Raw genomic sequence first — 19,532 nt, 5'->3', positions numbered from 1 at the left:
CCTTCCCTAAGAGGGAAAATATTCAGTCATTATTCTTTTAAGTGTTTATGTGTTTTTGAAAGAGAGAGAGACAGAGACAAGGAGAGAGAGAGAGAGAGAGAGAGAGGACAATTGAGGAAGAGACAGAGAGGGAAACACAGAATCCAAAACAAGCTTCAAACTCCAAGCTGTCAGCACAGAGCCCAAGGGAGGTCAAACCCATGAACCACTAGGTCATGACCTAAGCCAAGTCGGACATTTAACTGAGCCACCAGGGGCCCCAGGGTCATTATTTTTAATAACCTCCCTGATTACATTTGGAAAAGAAGTTATCCGTGTTTAAGATGTTGAAGTTGAGGATTCTTCATCTTCATTATTCTCATCCTGCCATTAATATTTATGGACACTTGTAGTGAAATGAAAACTGTGATAGCACTTTCTATGTGTTAAGTCAGTTAATCATCCTAAAAGCTCCATAAGACAGAACATATTATTTACACCCTTCCATAATTGAAGAATTGCACAGTAGAATTTTCAGGACCTTGGTCATTATCTTCTGTCTGGTAAATCATGGAGCCTGAATAAGAGAAAAGTGACCTGATACCACAAGCTGGCCTCTTCACTTTGATTTTGCTATGGGGTTACTTTCTTTACAGACTGTTTGACTCATCCTTCCAGCTCTGGGCAGCAAATAATTTGCAGGTATAGAATGAGAGTACAGAATGAGAGTAGAGATGTTTAGGCATTGAGAGAGTACAGAATGAGAATAGAATGATCAGGCATTAAGACACTTAGGTCATGGATCAGGTTATAGATTTTGAAAATTACTGCTTTTACTCAGGTACATGGGATTTTTTGAGGTATTCATGAATATTATTTAGTTTTAATGAAAATGCATGGAGTAAATTAGTATACTCAATTTTTTTGTGAAGAAACAAATTTCCAAAATTTCTAATTACTTACCCAAATCCAAGTAACTAGAACAGAGAGAAATGTGTTTCAGGAATCTCAGTGCTCTTTAAATCCAATTGATTCAAGTTTTGGGTAACTTTATCCTATTTCTACATACTTTTCCTCTTGGAGCCAACTAGATCCTCTCACTGTAATGACTAATACATGTTTTTGAGAAAATGAGTTTGAGATAAGTGTTTTAAATCATATTAATGAATTACTGTATATCTAAACAATTCCTTAATTCAATAATTTCTTCATTAAGAGGTAAAAGTGAAACAGAATTTTATGATGTACTTCTACCAAATATGTGCTATTTATTATTATTTCCCTTAAAACTGGACATATTAAGAACTTAATATAAAAACAGAATATTTGGAAGATATTGTGGTTCAAATTATAGTATCTACAGAAGAGCAGTGTATACATAGACATGACACGTATATTCTTCCTCAGCCAAGTAAACACATTCTATTATATATATATATATATATATATATATATATATATCATAACGAAGAGTTGTATATTAAGAAGATATGTATTTATGTAAATATACCTATTCTGTTTTATATCTGTTATTTTCATAAGATACTACTTTCAATTTTTTTTAATTTTTATACCTTGATCTTTTATCTTTAATTTCGGATCTATTTGTCAAATATCTTGGAATCTTTGAGCATGAATTCACAGTTAATAAAAAGTCTTTGAAGCTGATGTGAAACTCCAGGTGATGATTGAGTCTCAGCAATTGGTAGGATTTACTTTGGTCCTCCTGGGGACCTCTTTGCTCCATTGTTGACATCCTTAGTTATCAGTGTTTATAGGTCTTTACTCAGAGACTTTTTTAAGAAAAGAATCCACATGGTTAATTCCTGGAGGAATATGTGATGGACATCCAGTGTTCTTGGACACTCTGGGCCTCACACTTAAATATGAATATTGAATTCAGCCCTTTCATTCCCCCTTGCCCACATCGCAGTGGATGCATCTGCATGTATAGTACATGTTAATGTTTCCTCCCAGAATGACCAGGCATCATAAGATGATAATTAATGTTGTATTGCATAGTGGATGAGTCAGAGATGTCAAGGTGTTCTTTATGCACTTTCCAACCTACATTTCTCTTTTACGTTATTTCTTATAGGAGAATGAAAGATTAGATACTTCAAAAAGCAACACTTTTTGGAAGTAGCAAAGCAACATAAGGCAAACTAATTAATAAGAATGCTCCTTGAATACTGACCTGGTGTCATCACAGATCAGTCAAGACTAGAGGGATGATATGGTTTTCCACTCACAAATTAATAGAAAACTCTGAAGTAATATTTTTCAATTTATTCATCCAAGGTGGAAAATGCAAAGTGGGGAATTCACTGAAATATGTTGCAACTCATTAGCTAATCTGCAATATCTTGTATAGCGATATTAATGTGCATGTAAGCTAATAATTGCAAGACTCTCAAAAGCCTTATAATTTGTATTATAGATAAAGGATAGTAGGAGTTTGCAATATTAAAATTTTATTTGTTACATACTAAAATTGTCACAAGTCTCTTTCTGTGAGGGCTGTAAATTTCTCCTTAGTATTTACAGATAATTATATTTCATGTTTCTTTTAAAAATTATTGAGGTACAAATCTGCAACAACTTATATCCATGTATATATACTATGTATTTGCACACACATAACATTTGATTACTGCATATGTATGATAGATTTGAAATGTATTATTTATTAGTATTTGATGAGTGTTACTAGTTGTCAAGATGTTGAAAATAGGATCATTTCATTTATTTCTCTGTTTTTTGAATAGTCAATTCTTGACTCAATGCAAGAAAAGAAAGTAGAAAATGAGCAAAAGCATACAAACCCATAAATTGAGTTTAACAAATCTGTCTCTGATATTACTTGTGCTCCATTCTTAAGAATATATTTCTTCTATGAGATAAATATTTATTTTCCTTGTGTTTCCTTTTGATAGTTCTAGTGGTTATTACTCTAATGGTTTTAATATTACCTGAGAGATTTCAGTCCACCTTCAATACATTTGCCAAATTCTCAGTAAAAGCTTCAAGTTAATACCATGTAATATAGTAATAACCACAAATCATAGCACATCTTTTCCATAACAATTTAAATGATTTCAATACATTATAACTTAATTTTTCTGCAAGGAAAATGTACAGGTATATTGAAGTAGTAGCATTAACACACAAATATAGCTGTTTATAAGGTAAACTTTTTTATCATCTATTGTCTGTTTTCATTTTCAAACTCCATAGACAATAAGCATGTTTCCTCACTGGATGGTCCTTATTTTACAACCCTGAGTGTTCTCTCACTATGACAGAGGTTTCCTCCAAGTAGGTTTTGCTATCTAGAATGGAAGAAGCATAGTGACAAATCTCTCTAGGAATGAAGCAAGTAAATTAGATTCTCAGTCCAAGACAATGGGATGACAGGTGAAAAGCAAGAATATTCTGACCATGACTGAAAACTAGTCTCTAGCTCTTCATTTCTTCTGGTCATGGGGATGATTCATATCTCACTTCTGCTACAACAGGGCCAGTGATTCCTGTTTGGTTAGGGAGATAACATACATATTCATAATCGTGAGGGAAAATTACACTGAATGGTACTCTGAGAATTGAGGAAATGAACATTGTAAAGAAAATCCAATCATTTATGGTATTAATGCCTTCAAATTGATGAATGGAACCAAACCTGTGTTTGTGAATTTATAATAATCAATTCATATATCCTCAAAGCCTGGCTCCTATTTATCTCAGTACTGACAAGTTTATTAAATCCTGTCACTAGTCTCACTTTTGATGTCCTTTAGTACCTTAGTTTCTCTGTAGAAGACAGATGAATGAAATCTGGTCCAAGTGTTGAGGTAAAAAACGTCCTGATGCTATGTATATGCGCAAGCCTCCACCTCTAAATCTCTTGATGTCTGTACTACTGAATTGAATCTTTAAATAACAATGTTGTTATGTCTCCCAAGGGTATATTGCACCATAGTAGAGACACAGACGCTGGTATAGGAGTCAAACTAACCCTTACTGAAGTAGAAAAAGAGAAGCTTTACATTCTTACCACTTATGAGATGGTGCACAAATAAGAGAATAATTTAATATGCATGTGTATTGGTGTACTTGTGTGTGAAGAATTATGCATGGGGGGTGAGAATGAGACAGGAAATTTTAATGAAAGTTAGTGATTTTAATATTCATTGAGAATTTCGTTTCTTTTAGTGTCAAGTTCTTCAGGACACAAGTTGAAAGCATTTAAATTTTTCACAAAGTTTCAATCACCATCACACACATTTATGTGTTCTTTAATTTTTTATTTCACCTTAAAGTGACAATGTTAATGAATATTATGACATGTAGAAATTCAGGCTCAGGTTTATTACGCCTACATATTAGGACAAGAATATTTTGATGCTGCAATAAATAATAAAAATTTGAGATACTAATGATGGTGATAATAGCAATTATAAAAAGTAATATCTGATTTTATTTTTATGACTTTTATTAGATAATGAGTAATGCTTATATATTTTTATTGATGGGAAAAACTAAAATGAGTTTGGAATAGATAAACAAAACTCATATTCTATAATGTAGAGGTAACTTCTAATACATTTCTTAATACACTTTTGCTATATATGTTTTTGAAAAAAGTTTGGATAATACCATATTAAAATAAATTCTGCCATTTTCAATTGACATTATATAAGAATCACATTCAAAATAGGATTATTCATTAATATTATGATTATATAACATTACATAATATGTATTTACATAATTTTAAACCATTTCCTACTCTTAGACATACATATTTCTTTATTTTGCTGGAAATGATCAACAAATACATATGTAGAGAACATTTTTAGCACTTTTTTCATTTAATCTTTTCTTTTTGAGGGGCGAAATTCACATACCATAAAATTACCCAGTTAAACTGTTTGAAAATGTACAATTGGGTGGATTAAAGTACATTCTCAATGCTGTGCAAGCATTAGCACTTTATAATTACAAAATATTTCTGTTACCTCAGAAGAAAATCCCATAACCATTAGTCATTCCCTATTCTCCTGTCTCTCTTGCCCCTGACAATAACTAATACGCTTTATGATTCAATAGATCACCTATTTTGGACATCCAATAACTGTAGTCATGAAACATGTAACTTTTATGTTTAACTTTTTTCATGTAGCATAATGTTTTCAAAGTTCATCTCTATAATTGCATGTATCAGTATTTCATCCTTTTTATGGATAAATAATAATGCCTTGTGGATGAATATGTCTCAGCCAGTTCATTCATTAGGCAGCTGATGAACATTTGGGTTCTTTTGATACTAAGGGTTTGAACTGATTAGTCATATGGTAGTTGTTTTCAACTTTTTGAGTAATTTTTGAACTGTCTTAACATCTCCTGTATGATTTTATATTCCCATTAGCAATGTGTGAGTACACCAATATTTCCACAAAATCTCTGACACTGACTAATTGAAAAGAATTAAAGCCATTTTTGTGAGAACAAACTGAGGGCTGATGGGGGGTGGGAGGGAGGGGAGGGTGGGTGATGGGTATTGAAGAGGGCATCTTTTGGGATGAGCACTGGGTGTTGTATAGAAACCAATTTGACAATAAATTTCATATATTTTTAAAAAATAAAGCCATTTTTGATCAGATTATTTATTGTTTTGGTGTTGAGTTATATAAGTTCTTTATACATTTTAGATATTACCCTGATTTATATATCATTTGAAAATATTTTTTCCCATTCAATGGGTTGCCTTTTTGTTTTGTTGATGGTTTTCTTTAGTCTGTGAAAGACTATTTTGGTTCATTTGTGGTTTTGTTTCACTTGCTTAAGAACATATCTAGAAAAAAAGTTGCTAAGACCAATGCCAAAGAAATTACTGAATATGTTTTCTTCTAGAAGTTTTATGATTTCAGGTCTCACAGTTAGGTCTTTAATCCATTTTAAGTTTATTGTGTGTAGGGTATAAGATAGTGGTCCAGTTTTATTCTTTTGCATGTAGCTGTCCAGTTTTCCAAACACCATCTTTTGAAGAGACTATATTTTCCCCATTGAATATTCTTGCCTTCTCTGTTATAGATTCATTGGCCATATAAGCATGGGTTACATTCTGGGTTCTCTATTCTGTTCCATTGATCCCTGTGTCTATTTTTGTGCCAGTGCCATATTGTTTTGATTACTACAGCTTTGTAGCATATCCTGAAATCTGATACCTCCAGCTTTGTTCTGCCTTCTCAAAATTACTTTGTTAGCTTAGGTCCTTTGTGGTTTCATACAAATTTTAGGATTATTTGTTCTAGTTCTGTGAAAAATGTTGGTATTTTGATAGGCATTGGATTGAATCTATAGATTGCTTTGGGTAGTGTGGACATTTTAACAATATTGGTTCTTCCAAACTATAAGTATGGAATATCTTTCCATTTGTTTGTATCATCTTCAATTTCTTTCATCAGTGTCTTATAATTTTCAAAGTACAAGATACTAAAAAAAAAACCTCTGGTGGGAATGCAAATTGGTACAGCCACTGGGGAAAACACTATGGTGGTTCCTCAAAAAATTAAAAATAGAATTACCATATATTCAGTAATTCCACGTCTAAGTATTTACTCAAAGAAAATGAAAACACAAATTCAAAAACATATATATGCACCGCTGTGTCTTTTTGCCATAATATTTACAATGGCCAAGATATGGAAGCAACCCAAGTGTTCATAGATGAATGGAGAAAGAACATGTAGTATATATATACAATGAAATCTTACTTGCCATAAAAAAGAATGAGCTCTTTCAATTTGCAACAACATGGACGGACCTAGAGGGTATAATGTTAAGAGCAATGTCAGCCAGAGAAAAATAAATACCATATGATTTCACTTATATGTGGAATTTAAGAAACAAAACAAATGAACTAATGAAGAAAATGGAGACAAGCAAGCAAACAAACAAACAAAAATCCAGACTCTTAAATACGGAGAACAAATTGTTTGCCAGAGGAAGGTAAGGGAGGAGGGGGGAGGGGAAATAGATAAAGGAGATTAAGAGTGCACTTATCGTGATGATAACTGAATAATGTGTTCAATCATTATATTGTACACCTGAGACTAATATAACACTGTATGTTAATTATACTTCAACAACAACAATAACAACAACAAAGAATTAAGGCCAATTTAGAGGATATAGTGCTATCTTGTGGTTTTGATTTGAATTCGTCTAATGACTAATGATGTTGAGCATTCCTTCATGTGCTTGAAAGAAATTGCACATCTTCTTTACAGAAATGTCTATTCAAGTCCTTTGCTAATTTTAAAAAATATAAGACACATTAGAAAGCATATATACAAACGGCAGAAATTGGTACTATGTTATTACTAAGCAAATTAATATGCATGGACTAAACTCTTCCATTAAAAATAAGAGACTGGCATGTATCTGCCTTAGCCACCTCTACTCAACATTGTCTAGAAGTTCTAGCCAGGGCAAATAGGTAGGAAAATGAGATGCATATTTCACTTGTCCCTTGGAATCCTTGAGACAATCAGCATCATTGTGTTATGGCGAAAAACTTTTCTGACTACCAAGATTTCAAATATTAGTATCACCCCTTTTTGTGAAGTTTCACTTTCACCACAGTTTCCTTATACTAACTGAAAGTTGCCAGTGTACATGTTCCTTGGTTCTTCTGCCATGTGTAATGATTGGGTAATATGATGGATAAATATGTGGGAGAATTATCTAAGTGAGCCCATTCTCAGGGTTAGTTCTCCTTGTCCATCTTCAGAACCTTATACAAGCCCTGCCTAAGCTCCCTGTTCTTGAGTGCATACACCATGGGGTTGAGGGCAGGAGGAATGACATTGTGTAATACATTGAGGAGAACTGGGACAAGGGGAAGCGTCATTGCTGCATTATGGGTGATGGAAATGACAACAATGACTGTGTAAAAGAACAAAATGAGGATGAGGTGGGAAGTGCAGGTACTTAGGGCTTTGGAAGCAGCTTCTGCTGAGTTCAGCTTTAGCACCGAGTGAAGTATCAAAGCATATGATAAAAAAATCAAAGCCAGGTCACTCCCCATCAGTGTCCATGCCAGAAGTAGCTGGTAGATGCTGTTGATTGTTCTGTCATCACAGGATAAGCTAGTGACTCCAAGATTAGAGCACAGGCAGTGCTCAATTTTGTTCTGTGAGCAGTAGTGTCTCTGAGCAGCCAACACAGGCACTGGGATGGTAGCCAGGCTATTTCTAAGTGCCATGAACACAGTTGCCTTGACCACAAAAGAATCAGTAACTATTGCTGGATAGCGTAGTGGTTTGCAAATGGCTACATATCTATCTATAGCCATGCAGACAAAGATACCTGATTCCATGGCTACAAAACAATGTATGACATACATCTGAGCAAAACACTCAGGGAGACTGATGGCCTTGGCACTGAACCATAAGATGGCCAAAATCTTGGGCATGATGGTGGTAGCCAGTCCCATGTCTACTACCGCCAGGACCCCTAGGAAATAGTACATAGGCTGATGCAGTGTGGCCTCCTGACTGATGATGATCAGGATAAGGATGTTGGCAGTGAGAGCTAAGAGGTAGAGCAGCGCCAGGGGCAGGGAGAGCCAGTGCTGCCAGGTGTGAATGCCTGGGAATCCCATCAGAATGAACTCAGAGACCTGGAACTTAGAGATGTTGGAATCTCCGGGATGCTGGAACATCCTTCATTAAGGGAAGAAAACATTCAAAGTTACTGTACTTAATATCACAAACACTGTTAGTATTTGAAAAGGAGTTACCTGGGTTCATGATATTAAAAGGGGTATTCATCTTCATTATTCTCATTTCAGTACTAACATTTGTGTGATATTATTACAAAACTGGAATGTTGGTAACACATTTCAAATTAGGAGTCATTCAATCATCACAAATACTCTATAAGGCAAGTTGTAAGATTTCAACTTTCTGATAATTGAGGAATAGAACAGTACAGCAATAGGGTCTTGCTTATTATCTTCCATATTATGTCATGGAAGCTTGATAAAAAGAAAACCATCTCATGTCATAGTCTGGTCTTTAAGTTTGACTTTGCTGGTGGATTGCTTTCTTTGTAGTCCAAATGCAAGTCTCAGAGTAGAGATTTTCATGCATGGAGTCTTCTCAGATGACAGATAAGGTTATAGAATATTATTTATATGTCATTAAAATATATGAGTTCAGTTAGCATATCAATTTTATAAGCAGTAAAGTGATGTCCAGTATGCTACTTACCTAAGTCCATGCAACTATAAAAGAGATAACATGGGTTGGAAATCTCAGTATTTTCAAATCAGTTCTTTCTGGTTTTGTGTAACTTTCCCCTTTTGGACATAGTTTTGCTTCTTAAGTAGTCCAGACAGTAATATTATACTTGATAAAGTAGAAGTGAAAACAAAAACAAAACTGACAAACTAATGAGTATGGGATCAATATTTTATTCAGAAGTTCTGATAAGATCAAATTACTCTCTATATAAGACATTTCTTTGATATAGTATTTTACTAATATTTTGTATTTAAAATGAAAGGAGATTACATTGTGTGTTCTTTCAAAATGTGTACTATTTATTTATTTCTTCTTAAGGATTGCATATATTAAGGATACAATATAAATAAAGAGTATTTAAAAATAATTGTGCTTTAAAATGATAGTACGTACAGAAAGGCAGTGTTAATATAGTCTTGGTGGATATATTCACCTAATCCAGATAATGGCATTCTATACTCTTTACAACATAATGAACTAATTAAATGAAATAAGATGTAACTATTAATTTTTAATTTTTAAGAAAACATAGCAATATTTTTAACAAATATGCCAAATTTCAAGTTAAGAACTAAAAATACTTGAGATCGAAATGAAGAGATAAATGTAATCAAAGTTTTTAAAATTTCAAACTGATGCTATAGTAGTTTAGATATATACTATATAGGTTAAAAGTTCTAGTGTTTATGGTTTGGCATTTTGACACCCAAACCTGAACAGTGAAATAGCTTTGGGCATGCTATTTTGGGTACTGACAGTGAGATTCCTTCATCAGTTCAGAGCAATGGAATAATTTCAACTTCACTTAAAAGAACAAACAGAAAGACTGTTACTAACTTCCCAAAGAAGGAGCAATAATGCGTGTCAGTGTCTAGTTCATTAAGTTAATATACATATCTCCCAAAGAAAGCAAAAGCAAGGGGTGGCTTAGTCGGTTAAGCATTTCACTTTGGCTCAGGTCATGATCTCATGGTTGATGAGCTCGAACTTTGCGACGGGCTCTGTGCTGACAGCTCAGAACCTGGAGCCTGCTTCAGATTCTGTCTCCCTCTCTCTCTGCCCCCCCCCCCGCTCGTGCTCTGTCTCTCTCTGTCTCTCTCTCTCTCTCAAAAAAAAAATAATAAACATTAATTTAAAAAAAAAGAAAGCAAAGACATGGTATTTGTGTAATTTATATCATTTATAATGCCTGGCATTTAATATACACTCAGTACATATTTGTTATATGAAAGAATACTGGAGGAGGATTAAGCAGTTTATATGCCCATGATTCTTGAATTATTCGTGAGGAGGTTTGAGCTGTTAACAGACATAGTGACATATTCACGTATGTTAAAAATGTAAAGGAATGATGTAAGGGAAAATGTAATGGAGAATGTTAAAAAATGTAAGGGAGAAGCAAATCAAAACAATATAGAGTTAGAAAAGAATAATGGATATTTTATCAAAACAAAAATAAAATAATGGATATTGGCATGAAAAAGACAATTCATATACATCAGTAAATACAATAATTATTAGAGTACATTTTCAGATTACAGGAGGAATTTTCAAATTAATTTTTTAAAAAAAACTTGTATTATTTCTAAGGGGCACTAAAAGTACAAAGTTGGAAAGTAAATGTATAGAAAGAATCAAGTATTCTTAAACAAAACAATATAATAACATCAGTATCAGCTATTTTTAAAGCATTAATGGAGTTAAAAATAACAATTATGCAGTGATGTATGGGACAATTTATAGGATAATATAATATTTGTGACTCACCTGAATCTGAACACTGAACCATAACTTGTAAGAAATTCAAGTAGAAAATTACAAATTTAAAGTTAGGGTGAGAAATGTGAAAATATATTTCTTGAAACAAATATGTAAACAATAATTAGTAATGATATAAGTCTGATAACAGTATTAACAATTTTGTACCCAAGGGTTTAATTATAAACCTACATGCAAAAATAGGAGATTACAGACTATTTTAAGTACACAATATACATCATGTTATGGGCCATAAGTGAGAAATAACAAAAAATTCTTATAGAGACAAAATAATACATACACTTGGAAATATTTAGGAACAGTATGAACTTATAAATGTAACAAATATAATATAATAATAGAAATTGTAAAAAGGAAAGAATAGAAAAATAATGATGAACTTAAACCTTTGGGAATATGGTTAATACATTTGTAAATTTAATAAGCATTAATAAATCTGTAACTTCAAATGTATACATTACAAAACAAAAAAGTGTCTACGAAGTGATAAAGCAATCATATAATACAAGGCATTACAGCAACTAATTTCAGATTAAACAAAAAAAAAACAATAAAAATAAGAGAGCAAAGTAGTGGAACTGGAAAAATGTAGTAAGAAGTCTCAAAAAATGAAAGCTATTATTTAAAGAGTGTCGTAAAATAGACACAATCTTGGGCATAGGGGAAGGGGAGGGGAAATATAGGCTTCCAGTTATGGAATGAGTAAGTCACAGGGATGAAAAGCACACTACAGGAAAACTATTCAGTGGTGTTGTAATCGTGTCATATGGTGACAGATGGTAGCTAGCTACACTTGTGTGAACACAACATAACATAAAGACTTTCAAATCACTTTGTTGTACCCCTGAAACTAATGTAACATGTATGTTAACTATATTTTAATTAAAAATAGACACAATCTGGGTTACCTGGATGGTTCAGTCAGTTAAGCATCTGACTTCCGCTCAGGTCACAATCTTGTGGTTTATGAGTTCGAGCCCCGAGTCAGGCTCTGTGCTGACAGTTCAGAGCCTGGAGCCTGCTTCGGATTCTGTGTCTCCCTCTCTCTCTCTCTCTCTGTCCCTAACTCTACTTGTGCTCTCTCACTTTCAAAAATAAATAAAAACATTTAAAAAATAAACACAATCTAAGAAATTATTCAACAGAAAACAAAAACTCAAAGTTGAGACATAGCATTTGGAAAAACTGTTTTCAAATATTAAAGAATATAGTGGTATACTTTATGAATCAAAACTGGACATTCAGGAACTGTGCAATATTTTAAAGAGCGTAAAACTTACTATAATTGACTGAACAGATAAATAAATTGAAACAGAAGTTGGAAATGTGTAAAATATCAGAATAATATGCCAAAGGATCTAATATTAACTCTTAAATTATATCTTAAAATTTACTTCTTAGAAGATATAATTACTATCCTCTTCAGTTATTCAAGGAATTATAAAAAGAGGAAAACTTTAAAGCTGCTAGAATAAGACAATTTCAAACCGGAAAATACCTTGCAAAAAGAAATGTTTTAGGACTATTTTGATTATAAATTTCTAATATTTGCAAATCTAATTATGCAACATGTAAAATATATCTATCATACACAACCAAATATAGTTTATCATTAGAGATATATTATTTATAATTCATGACATTAAAACATATTATTTTAGAAATGTATGTACAGGGGCAGGGAATATATAGGATATATCTGTACACCTTCTGCTCAATTTTCTTTTATTGTGGTGTAACCCAAATTACATGAAATTTATTATCTTAACTATTTTTAAGTGTACAGTTCAATGACATTAAATACATTCCCATTGTGTGCAACTATCACCACTACCCGTTCCCATAATTCTTTTCATCTTGTAAAATTGATATTCTATAACTATTAAACATTCTCTCTTCCCTCAATCGCCTGGCCACCACCATTACCCTGTCTTTATTGTTTTTGACTACTGAGTATCTCATATAAGTAGAATCAAACAGTATTTGTCTTTTTCTGACTGGTTTATTTCATTCAAAATAATGTCCTCAAGGTCAATCCATATTGTAGCCTATTGCAGAATTTCCTCCCTTTTTAAGGTTGAGTAATATTCCATCACACACACACACACATACACACACACCACATTTTGTTTATCCATTCACTGGTTGATGGCCTCTTGGGTTGCTTCTATATTTTAGCTATTGTGCATAATTCTGCTATATACATGGATTTATAAATATGTCTGAGACCTTACTTTCAATTTGATTAAGTATATATCCAGAAGTGGAATTGCTGGATCATATGGTAATTCTTTTTTTTTTTTTTAATTTCTTTTTGACCCACTGCCTTCTGCTCAATTTTGCTTTGAACCTAGTTGGTCTAAAACATAAATGCTATTAATGTTTTTAAAAATTAAAGGAAAATAAATATGGGTCAGGTAGGTCAGAGAAGTATTTGATTTTATCTATTTATAATTTAAAAAAATCAACTTCAACTTAACAGGTATTTAAAAAAGAACTTTTGGGGCGCCTGGGTGGCGCAGTCGGTTAAGTGTCCGACTTTAGCCAGGTCACGATCTCGCAGTCTGTGAGTTCGAGCCCCGCCAGGCTCTGGGCTGATGGCTCAGAGCCTGGAGCCTGTTTCGGATTCTGTGTCTCCCTCTCTGCCCCTCCCCCCGTTCATGCTCTGTCTCTCTCTGTCCCAAAAATAAATAAAACGTTGAAAAAATAAATAAATAAAAAAGAAGAACTTTTGTAATATGGTATTGTCTAACAAAGATCATTTATTTAATCAACAGGACAGAGATGCCCACTATCTCAGTTCACATTCATCAATATATTAGAGATCCAAAGGCTAATGTGTTAGTAAAACACAAAAAATTACTTTGAAGAAAAACTGAGTAATGTATTCTTTTTTTTTTTTTTTTGCATTTGCATTGACTTGGTGGGTTTAAGTTTTTATTTTAATTCCAGTCAGTGAACACACAGTGTAATGTGTTCTTGCCGTGGATTATGTTTATTTATTTACTGACTTGTGCTAAAACTTAATATTTCTGGCCAGACATTTAAGAATAGCTGAGTGTCTTTTCAGTTACAGGGCTTCCTACTGAAAGCTACACACCCGAATGTATTGTTCTTAGAGTTCAGAAAACCTTCAAATATTTTGAGTGAAATGTAGCTCTATGTGGCCCCAATGAACTTGGAAAATTACCTTAGCCTCTAGGATTCTCTCTTCTAACCATGAAATAAGATAATTCATTTCTAGCTCCTGGGTTTGTATTAACAATTAAATTCTGTTAAAATCCTTGCAAAATAGAAGGAGAATTAATATTTATGAGGTCAGTTTAAATGAGGCCGTTGGATGGCTCTTTCCTTACTCAGGACAGTAGCCATCAAGGCTTAATTCCATGATTATTAGGAGACTGAAAGCTAAGAGAAACAGGAGTATAAATATGTTACAGAAACCCAAAGGAAAGTGATGACTTCTGATACAGCCAACTAAATCTTGAGTTTGGAAAATTTTCTGAAGAATCGTAAGATACATAACATCTAATAAAAGAAAATTGACAAAACAGTGAATATGATTCTAAACAATGTCAGTACTAATATACTATAATATATATTTTTTTACATATTACAGCATAGTGGTTATGGAAATTCCATCATTTTGTCCTATCAAGTTTGGTTAAATTTTCCAGGATTTATGCTAATTTGGCACCAAGTGATTTCATGATTTCTATAGAATCACTGGAGATTATTATACAGTTATGCTTATCACAGATGGGTCCTTCTTTTCTATAGAAGACATCCCCATATCTCTGCAGAAGATGAAAAGATTGGCTTTGTCCCCAACTATGTACTTACTGTGGGTGTGCTGTATTTGACTTATCTTAAGTAATGGCCTTCAGGATAACCAGAGATGGGATACCAGTACTGAAGATGAACTTCAGGGTTTTATGATCAGTGGAGAGAAACTCAGTGGCCTGTTCTGTGGCGAGAAAGCCAATTCCCTAGGGCTGGTAAGTCCCAAGTCAGTCTGAAGTCAGTCAAATCCAGCAATGTAATTAGGAACAAGTATTGAAATCACATCATTTAACCAACACCCTAATCTGGGTTTGATGCAGCTAAGCTTTTATTACATACAGGCATAAATGTATTTAAATATCTACATTTTAGCATAGCTTTCTCTTTAAAGGAAGCCTTTTGTAAGTTTTTTTTCCTTCATGCAAGCCAGTATCAGAACTACTTTATCTATTTCACAAAAAAAATAGCAAACACTTGTCTAGTACTTCTTGTATGCCACAAGATATTCTAAACATGTTACATATATTAAAAAATTAATTCTCGGGGGCGCCTGGGTGGCGCAGTCGGTTAAGCGTCCGACTTCAGCCAGGTCACGATCTCACGGTCCGGGAGTTCGAGCCCCGCGTCAGGCTCTGGGCTGATGGCTCAGAGCCTAGAGCCTGTTTCCAATTCTGTGTCTCCCTCTCTCTCTGCCCCTCCCCCATTCATGCTCTGTCTCTCTCTGTCCCAAAAATAAAATAAACGTTGAAAAAAAATTAATTCTCATAAGACCTCCATGAAGTTCATTACTATTATTTGCCCACTGTATACATGAGTAAACTGATGTGCATAAATGTGAAGAAACTGGCCTGTCGTCATACAGTTAGAATGTGGTGGAACTAAACTTGGAATCCAAGTGCTCATTACTTCCCATTCATCCTGTATACACAAAAAACAACCCCAACACTAGATTAAAATCTCTATTAGTCATTTTCACCTATTCTCAGGCCTATTCCAATTCTATTTTTATATCAGAATGTTTCTTTAACCACGAGCATATTTCCCTTCTTAACAAAACCAGCAGTACTAAATTTTAAGACATTTCCCCCTTTATCATCAGCGCATCCTCTTCATAGTTGTACAATTTCTGAGTACAAATGCTTATCTTATCCAAATCTGTGCCTTGAATATGGAGCCAGATATGTGATACTTTGTAGATTTTGACTTTATAGGTTTTCAAAAAAGTCCATGTGCTCTTGCAAAATTGAATATTCTATTGTTGTGATTATGTATAAAATGTAAGTATAGACGATCCATTCATTTACTTACAAAAGTACCCACATTTAATGAGTATTTAGAAACTTTAACCATGTTCAGACATTTTCATTTGCTGGAAATTTTAAGCAATGAACCAAAGATCTTGAGTTTGAAGAAATTATTGTCTATCAAAGGTGAAAGTCACATTATTAATATAGTATAATAATATAATAACCTATATAACACAACACAATTAATATAGTATTATGTACATTTCTGTATTATAAAAGAGCATGTAGAAGCAAGCAATTATAGAAGCATCAATTATACATGTGATAAATAATAAAAAAGGCAGAATGCATAAATTTTGAGGTGGACTTTGGAGGGTGAGCAGGAGCACTCCAAAAAGGTAAAAGAGAAAAATAAGCATATTTCAAACACAAGGAATTGCGTATTCAGGAAGTAGGGTAAGATACACAGTGGTAATATGCAAGTTTGGTTAAGACACAGGGGAACTTTCAAATTAAGTTTCTGGGCAAGATGTTAGTGTTATTTTCTCGAGATGATACCAGTTAAGAGTTAAATTAAAAAAAAAACTAATAAGTATATAAGATAATGAGAAGAATGCTACATTTTAGAAGGTGTTCTACAAATAAACCAGAGGGTGAGAGGGGAGAAAGAAGAAGACAACATTTTCTGTAAATTAAACTGACTTCTTACCGAAGTCACAAGCACGGCCCGTTTTTCACCCCTCTCCACCAGTCCGCCTGCCCTAGCGGAAGAGATTGCTCCTCTTCCTGCTATTGCCTCCAGTTGTGCTCCTGGTCTCAGATACTTATCTCAGTATCTCAGATACTCACTTTTTATTGTTTATTTTTTGCCTTTGGGGGTCTGCATTTCAACTTTTACTGCTTTCTCCCTCAAACATTTAAATATGTTTAATTCTCAATCATTAGGAAGAAACTAATAGTCTCATTTGCTTCATAGATAATATTTTTATAAGTGTTGTTGTTTTCTTCTCTTTGTACCTATTGTTAAATATTTGTTCTACTGTAATACAGCTTTTTGTCATTAAACTTCCTTACTAATGAAATCCTCATAGAGACCGCAGCTAATGGTCTGTCAATATTCACACTCTTAGACCTATAAATTTGTACAGTCGCCTGTCTAATATCTTGGGCTCTCTTGCTTTGGTCAATGGGACAGTAGAAAACTAGATATAATTATAGGCTTGCAAAAATGCATATACTTTTCACCTCCTCTCTTGGAACCTGACCAGTAACATGTTACAAATGAAGGAGCTTTCCAGCTTGAAAGGATTTATGACCCATGTGGTAGAAGTGAGTCTCAAATGAGGCTGTCCCCCAGTCAGTCTCAACTCATCCAGCCAGCTGACTGCTGGATACATGAACAAACCCAGCTAGGATCAGCAAGATAATTCTAATGTAAATTAACACAAGTTTCCAGGTGAGTCCTTGGCTCATGGACAAAGATGCATACAAACAACCCCAGCTTGTATCATATTCAACAGAGACTCCATGCTACTAACATCAAGAACTACTACTGAGTTTTCACATCAGCAAATACGAATAAGGTATTTTATCAATTTCAGTAAACTCAGTCATCTGGAACACATTTCTTGTAGTGTGATGTTTCATTTGTGACCTGTGGTAATAAAATAAGCACTCTGTTTGTATGGAAAAAAAAAAGAGCAAGGCAAAGATATCCTATGTCACCCCATGAAACTAGCGGTTGTAAAGAGTGTTCAGCAAAAGTGGAGAAAAACATGACATTTTTAATGATTCTGAAATTAAAAATATATATATTTCAAAACAGCAGGAATAAATAAATTAAATATATATATATATTTGGGAGGTAAATGAGAATTTATATGGGACCAAAGAATTGCAATTCAGGGAGCACAGATTCAGGTAGAAACCCAAATAGTGTTCCTGCTTGTAGAGTAAAAGCAAGAAGTTTTTTATGGGGGGAAAAAAAGGGAGCAAATACATGAATTGAAGAACAGAAAGAAAAGCTTTTCCAAGGGTGTGAACAAGTTAAGCTACTCTGGGGTATACACATACAATATTTCTGAGAGGTAATGTTAAATGAGATTACAGAATGACCTATTCAATTTACTTTGGAAGGCAATGATAAAATCACCAAAACTAATTCCAGGTGATGGTTAGAAAGACAAACTATAGGGAAAGTGGTTTTGAGAAGAGAAAGTGAATGTTGACAATTTCTTTTATAGAAGGCTTGCTGTTACAGTGAGAAGTGAAAAGATGATACATGGAGAATAATTATATTTTGAGGGGTGGGGCAGATGTTTTGCAGGATTTTATAATGGGAGTAGTATAGGAAACCTGACATAATAAAACTTAATGAGTACCCATAAATTGAATCACTGGAAGAAATGTGTATTCTTGTTACTTGGATAGGGAGAAATTAAATTAATGAATTTACTCTGCATTATATTTAATTGGCATTATTTCTGTGAAATTCATGTAAAATTACTACTTTTTGGTCTATCCACTAGTTATTAATTTGTAAGAACATGAAGATGAAAAACAGTGTGAATTTTATTTCACGAATTTCATTCTTGAATGGAAAGAAGACAAAATAAGTACCTTTTGTTCTTTCCTAATCCTGTGCTCATAAAATAATGCATACCATTAGCCTTCTTAATTTGGCTAACAGGTATTTCCACCTCTCCACACTATTATTGAAGCCCATTTTGAAAAGAACTGCATATCCCACCAGTCTGTAAGGAAACAGTTTTGTTTGGGACACGCTAGGAGAGATGTGGTTAGGTGCCTAACTTATTTCCAAACTAAAAAATGTAGAGGCTGAAACCTCATTAAACTAATGACCTTATGAACATTTCATAGATTCTCTGTCAGGAAAACAACATTGAGAAAATAGAGGAATTTTGGTAATGATGACAAAAATACAGCAATTCATTTAAAATATAGCAAATAAAGTAACAATATATTTTCAAACTGGAAATTCCAATCACTATTTGGAAATTGGACAAACTGGCATCTGGTTGTAGATGATTGCCTTCCATCAAACATCCATCAAAGCTGATTTCATGTCCCTCAGTTGTCTCATTATGTTTTTGTTTGTGGAAACCTGATTAATGATGAGACCAGTCCTTCACAGAGGAAGATGAAAACACATAGAAAATGTTGTGGGCATGACAGTGATATTAGGATTCTGAAGACACTGAGTGAGAATGAGATACTCAGCACCCTCCGTTTTCTTGGCCCAAATGGTACTTTCAGGAAGGCATTATTAGATCCTGACAAAGCAACCAACAGAAGTATTTCTTTTATTCTATTTCCTCCTGTAGACTCCCTTCCCTTTCTCTTCTCTTCCTTTTTTCCCCCCTTTGCTTCTCTTCTACTTCACTCCTCCTTCCTTCCCTTACAAATATCCCTT

The 19,532-nt window shown here is 33.6% G+C and overlaps 1 protein-coding gene across 2 annotated transcripts; it reads right to left on the bottom strand.

Annotated features, from left to right (window-relative positions):
- Positions 1-7,750: 7,750 nt before the first annotated feature.
- On the bottom strand, positions 7,751-8,903 carry LOC125146684 (putative olfactory receptor 56B2). Of its 2 annotated transcripts, XM_047823421.1 has the most exons (2): positions 8,885-8,903; positions 7,751-8,688 (listed from the first exon to the last, which is right to left on the bottom strand). In XM_047823421.1, exons 1-2 carry the CDS (start codon positions 8,901-8,903, stop codon positions 7,751-7,753), a joined length of 957 nt encoding a protein of 318 aa, XP_047679377.1. The 2 variants fall into 2 exon arrangements, with proteins under 2 accessions (XP_047679377.1, XP_047679375.1); XM_047823419.1 differs by lacking the exon at positions 8,885-8,903 and having other exon boundaries at positions 7,751-8,707.
- Between the last annotated feature and the right edge of the window lie 10,629 nt (positions 8,904-19,532).

The sequence above is a fragment of the Prionailurus viverrinus genome, chromosome D1 (genome assembly GCF_022837055.1).
Source record: "Prionailurus viverrinus isolate Anna chromosome D1, UM_Priviv_1.0, whole genome shotgun sequence".
Lineage (NCBI taxonomy): Eukaryota > Metazoa > Chordata > Mammalia > Carnivora > Felidae > Prionailurus > Prionailurus viverrinus.
This window is presented reverse-complemented; position numbering and strand designations above follow the sequence as displayed.